The sequence below is a fragment of the Ylistrum balloti genome, unplaced genomic scaffold, assembly GCF_031769215.1.
Source record: "Ylistrum balloti isolate Yb309-2 unplaced genomic scaffold, AGI_CSIRO_Ybal_v1 Utg369762, whole genome shotgun sequence".
NCBI classification, from domain to species: Eukaryota; Metazoa; Mollusca; class Bivalvia; order Pectinida; family Pectinidae; genus Ylistrum; species Ylistrum balloti.
The window spans coordinates 1,188,233-1,194,477 of NW_026781960.1; the positions used below are offsets into that span (position 1 = coordinate 1,188,233).

General features: G+C 39.5%; 1 protein-coding gene across 1 annotated transcript; it reads right to left on the reverse strand.

Annotated features, from left to right (window-relative positions):
* Positions 1-5,038: 5,038 nt before the first annotated feature.
* Positions 5,039-5,452, reverse strand: LOC132543715 (uncharacterized). The gene has a single exon (XM_060207234.1). The coding sequence runs from the start codon at positions 5,450-5,452 to the stop codon at positions 5,039-5,041; it is 414 nt and encodes a 137-aa protein (XP_060063217.1).
* Positions 5,453-6,245: the final 793 nt, after the last annotated feature.

Consider the following 6,245-nt stretch of genomic DNA (forward strand, 5'->3'; position numbering starts at 1 on the left):
CACGGGGGACGGTTCCGACGACGACACGAATGTTGACAATGGATTCGTCGATCAGTGCGATCGGATAGATGCTTTATTAGGGGACAGTGAATCTGACCACGAAGAGAAAAAGTGAGAATAGACCCGCTGCGGGGTAATAATGACCAAGGTGCTAATCATGGTGATGAACTACCTGAGTACATGAAAAGCCTAGCACAAGATCTTTCAAACGTGGACGCCACTGGCCCCGAGCTTTCAAATGAACAACTGTCAAATCTCATCGGGAATCTGCTAGTTAAACGAATGGCAGACGAGAAAACTAAAGTTAAAATGGACGAATATCCCCGACCTGCAAATGTCCAACTACTCTAGGCACCTAGAACCAACCCGGAGATATGGCGGAAAATTTGCCATAAGAGCAGAGACCTGCGCATGCAAAAAGCACAGGAAAAAATATTGAAAGGGTTAGTTCCCCTTGCTAGAATTCTCCAGAATATCACTTTCGTATGACAGAAAATTACGGATAACAATGTGAACGCGGTTCTGGACGAGTTGATGAAGTCTACACTCGACAGCTTTATGCTTATCAGTGCGGGTTCGCAAGAGATAAGTCAGAGAAGACGGGAACTGATCAAACCTGATTTGAACAACCAGTTCTCGTCATTATGCTCTACAAACAGCCCTGTAACAACACAGCTGTTTGGTGATGACCTACATAGGGCCATGAAGGAAATCAGCGAAACAAATCGTGTGGCTTCCAAGGTTTCGTACGGGAACTATTATGGAACATACAAGGGACAATCAAAATTCTCAAACAGGGGAAAGGTATGTGGCTACAGGGGTCGTTTCCAGCCATACGATAACCGTCCATCTAGAAGTTTTCAATATCCAGGAAAACCACAAAACGGTTAAAACCAACAAAGTCTAAAAACTTGATTAAGGGGCAGGACAGTACAGGAAGTTAGAAGCCCGTCAAACATTGCCCCAGCTGACACTTTTCCTATCTCTGTGGTAAGTGAACATGATTGGAAGTTTTTTTTTAGTATTATCAGATCAGTATTGTCTGACAAAGTTAAAACCTTCACTGCTGGTAATGTCAGTAAATTCTTGAGTATTGGAAACAAATCAGATTTTGTTATTCTGGAAAATATTCAGGGTGTAAAAATAGAATTTATTGATGAACCTTGTCATGACCAGGTTTATGGGCAATCGCAAATAAAACAATACAAATTCAGTGCGAAAGAAAAAGAAACAATTCGAACTGAAATTAGCAAGTTACTAAAAAAACAAGTTTTGATAGAAGTAGTCATCTGCTAAACATATTATGTCAAATATTTTTAAAAAGAAAAAAAAAGATGGAACTATTTGGCTCATTTTAAATTTGAAAAAATGTAAACGAATCTGTGGTATATTGACATTTTAAGATGAACACTCTACAGAGTGTTCTGAACCTTATTACACCTGGTTGTTACATGGCTTTGATTGATCGGAAGGATGCCTACTATTCTATCCCAGTACACAAACAATTTCAAATAGTTTTGTGTTTTCAATTAGAGGGCCATACTTTACCTAATGCGCTGTCTTCTGCACCCAGAATGGTTACAAAAGTTACAAAACCATTTTTCTCCACATTGCGTAAACTAGGATATAGCAATACTTCATACATTGATGATTCCCTACTCATTGGGGATAGTATTCAAGAATGTAGAGAGAATGTTATGAATACAGTGTTGCTGTCCAATCTTACAGGTTTTACAGTCTACCCAGAAAAACCAGTGTTTGTACCTACTCGAGAAATTGAATACTTAGTTTTCATGTTAAATTCAGAAGACATGACAACCAGATTAACTGACAAAAAGACAGATAAGGAACACAATGTCTGTTCAACCTTGCTTGTGGGTACAAACATAGTATTCAATCAATAGCTCCATGTATTGGGGTATTAGTGTCAAGTTTTCCAGGGGTGCTGTATGGTACTTTACATTATAGGTCTCTAGAGGAAGATAACATTCTTGCACTTAAAGTTGCACATGGTAGTTATATGGCTCATATGTCACTTTCACCACGGAGTAAAGTAGACCTAGAATGGTGGGTGAATAATGTACATACCGCCCTAAACCCTATTTCCCATGGTATACCCACTGTCATCCTTACCTCCGATGCATTTAAAAAAGGATGGGGTGGCGCATTATTTGATAATGATGGGAAGGTCAAACTTAAAGCAGGTGGACGATGATCTCCTGAGGAAAGCCTTGATCACATTAATTATCTGGAGTTGAAAGCAGCATGGTTTACATGTCAGGCATTGTGTAGAGACCTACATCATGTACATATTCGACTGAACATTGACAATACAACGGCTATTGCATACATTTCTAACATGGGGGGAAAGAAAACAAAAGCCCGTAATGAGTTGGCTGTAAAACTCTGGAATTGGGCTATTGATAGGCATATATGGTTACCCGCAGCCCACACTCCAGGTCGTGGAAATGTTAAGGCTGATACGAAAAGTAGACATGAACATGAAAATACAGATATTTTTCAAATCTTGGTGACCACAAATTGATTTGTTTGCTTCCAGACTGAATCCACAGCTTCCTAAGTATCTATCTTGGAAGCCTGATCCCTTTGCATGTGCAGTGGATGCTTTTACATTACCATGGAACTCATACAGTTTAATTTTTCCGCCATTCTCTTTATTGGGTAAAATTCGACACAAAATATGTGAGGATAAAACACAAGCTTTATTAATAGCACCAATGTGGCCTACTCAGCCATGGTATTAACATCTTCTGAACTGTATTCATTGTGTTTTTATTTTACCTACGGTCAACAGAATCCTCAGACATCCATTCCGAGGAACCAGGGACAGGAACAACCTTCCAAAGATGACATTAATGGCTTGTTGGGTGTCAGGAGATCCCTCCAAATGTTGTCAATTCCGCCAGATGTTGAATAGATCATATTGTCATCATGGCGACCATCAACAGTCATGCAGTATTCAACACTTTTTAAAAAAATGGACAACATTTGCGAGTTTGGAACACATTTGTGTCGTTTCGCCTAATATAAGAGATTGTGATTTTTAACATCACTTTACCACAAAGGACTTGGTTATAGTGCCATTAACAGCGCTAGGTCGATGTTGTCCACATTTGTTGTTATTAATAACCAAGGTAATGGCACTCATCCCTTAATCAAGAGATTTATGGAAGGAGTTTTCAATTTATGATCGGCTTTTCCCAGGAACAATGTTTCATGGTTTGTTGGTATTATTAACAGGCCAACGACTACAATCCCTTCATTTGTTGGATATAAAGAACATTTCCCTAACAGTCTGAAACTTATATTTGGAGATGCACTAAAACAGACTCGCCCAGGTTTAAAACAAAGGGAGATAACCCTTTCGCAGATTGAGGACAAACAGCCATGTGTTGTGTCAATATGTTAAAACTACCTAACAAGAACTGAACCTCTTAAAGACAACACTCAAAACTGTTTTTGGTGTTTCAAAAGCCTTACAAATCAGTGTCTAAAGCAACATTAACAAGATGGATTAAGACAACGTTGGCTAGTGCTGGTATAGATATGAATATCTTAACACCGCATAGCACAAGAGCAGCATCAGTTTCTGCAGCATCTAGACTAAAGGTACCAATAACCTCAATATTAAGTACAGCTGGATGGAGCAATACCAGCACGTTTGCAAAGTTTTACAAAAACCTTTTGGGGATTCTAGCACGGTTTTCAAGATTCATTGACATTTATGTGATGTTCGAACTTTGTGATCTTTCTGTATTGACATGAATGGAGTACCCGTGAGATCGTACAGCAGAGACAAATTCTATTAGTGAATGACAGTTGATGGAATTATCTCAATTGAGTTGTTTATGCAGTTTTACTGTTAAGATTGTGTGTCCATCGTTCTACAGGGAGCTCCGTACTATGGAACTATGTTCATGACATTTGGTATACATGTGCCAAAGGAAGTAGGACTCAAGGAACTGATCTCTAGTCACTGATCATCATTTGAACTTTTCATACAGACTTATCATCAACGATATTGACAATTTAACGTTTCATTTTGCATTGACAAGTGCGAGTAGTTTGTAGACTCTTTCCTTGTGTGCAACAGATTTTATGACATTATAATCTTGAGTGATACAGCTATTATCTGACATTTTCTTCTAAGCACCCCCAGATTTTTTGGACAGGGTTGAAAATACCATAACTGAGAATCAATAGTTTCTGCACAAATACCGTTGAAAATGTTAATTCTGTATTTGTACGACTGTAAACTCGTAATCTAGATTATAAATGACGACATGAATTCAATATTTGATATTTTATCAGCAGTAATTTAAAATTGAAACTTTTCATCAAATTTAGTAACCAAAATATGTTTTCATCTTAACGAAAACCAGTCAATCTTTTATCATCAAAAAAGTGATGCAATAATTAGTGATACATCTCTCTTTGTTAACACAAATATTTGTTAGTATCGGGTGTAACCGCCCCTTGCACGAATGCAAGTTTCAACACGTCTCCTCATACTGGTGATGAGTCTGATTTACATTTGGGGGATGTTATCCCATTCCTCCCGAAGAGTCTGTGCAAGTTCTGCCAGATTTTGCACACCAGGGACTCGTGCTCGCACACGGTGGCCTAAAGTATCCCATAAATGTTCTATGGGATTTAGATCAGGGCTTCTCGCCGGCCAAGGAAGAGTGTCAATGGCGTTACGCTAAAGATATTCCCTAACTGCAAGGGCTCGGTGAGGTCTGGCATTATCGTCCATTAGGATGGGTCGGCTCGCCAGCGTATGGTTATCAAAATGAGGCACAATTTCTGTTTGAAGGATCTGATTCTGGTACTTTCGCCATTGAGGCTGCCTTGGACTTGGACGAGATCAAGTTTACAATCATATGAACAGCAACCCCATACCATCACAGACCCACCACCATATGGAATTTCTGGCTGGATGTTATGTTGATGGTAGGCAGTACCTCGTGGTCGCCATATCCGGCTTCTCCAGTCAATAACGTGCAAAAGACTTTCATCAGACCAATGAACACGTCTCCATGACCGAATATTCCGACCGCGCCGTGTGTTGCACCGCTGCAATCGGTCCTGGATATGTCTCTGGGTGAGAAGAGGACGTCGGATAGGACGACGTGAAGAAAGTCCAACAGCTATTAGTCTCCGCTTCAACGTGCGGGCGTTGACTTGCCGATCTTGGCTCCTGCCTAGCCAGTCTCAAAAGCATTCTGTCATCACGAGCAGTTGTTTTTCTGGGTCTTCCACTTCGTTGTCGATCTTGGACATTCCCAGTAGCCACGTGCTTTCGTATTAGACGACTGATGACGGTGTGGGTAATATTGAGTTGTCGTCCAATTTCCCTACATGACATTCCCGTATTATGCATGCCAATGATTTGCCACCTTTCATTGTTACTAATTCGTCGTCTAGGCATAGCTGCACGCGGTATACAATCGATAAAAGACTTTGAAAACACTTTGAAAAATGTAGGTGTGAACTTAGTTTTTTTACAGGCGTAGGATCACCTTGTAACAGCGAATTTTACCTGGCACGTGCATATCATGCACAAGGGTTTACGCGTGTTACATCTCTATAAAATGACCTCGTTTTAAGCAGTGTTGACAATCTACCTGAATGTGTGATTTCTGGTTCAGATTTCAAATTTGAAGATGGCGGTGCTTAACTTTTGAGCGGGTGTATATATATGTTCTTGTATGTACATATGTTTGAGTTATTCAATATAACATTTAATTTTATTCCATGAATTTCTTATTTGTTCGTGAACACTCTCTTTGCAAATCTCATGGGATCCCGGATGTACCATCCAGGAGTGAATGACAGAATTTGAAAGAAGTTGAAATTTGATTGTAATTCTGTCTTCACTCCTTGAGGTGCATCGGGATCACATGCCCTCCCCTTTCCCCCATTCCTTTCTTGGGATATCTTGAAACGCTGTGTTTTTATAGTTGGTTTCTATACCTGATCCAGTTAGTACTTGGTAGTGTTCACTTATATCTTTGAAGTATGACTGCTAACGATGCGCACGCATATGATCATGTGATCCCGATGCACCTCCAGGTGTGAAGACAGAAATTTTAACATGCAACTTACAGGTAAATCTCATTTAATTCTAATATTAAAACAAATTAAGGTTAAAGAAGGCAAATCCTCATTGATAACAGTGTTTATATTTCTTATCTAATTGGATTTCGAAACACATTCCCAAT

Coding starts and splice junctions, on each gene's coding strand:
- LOC132543715 (XM_060207234.1), bottom strand. CDS start 5,452: ATGCCTAGACGACGAATTAGTAACAATGAAAGGTGGCAAATCATTGGC.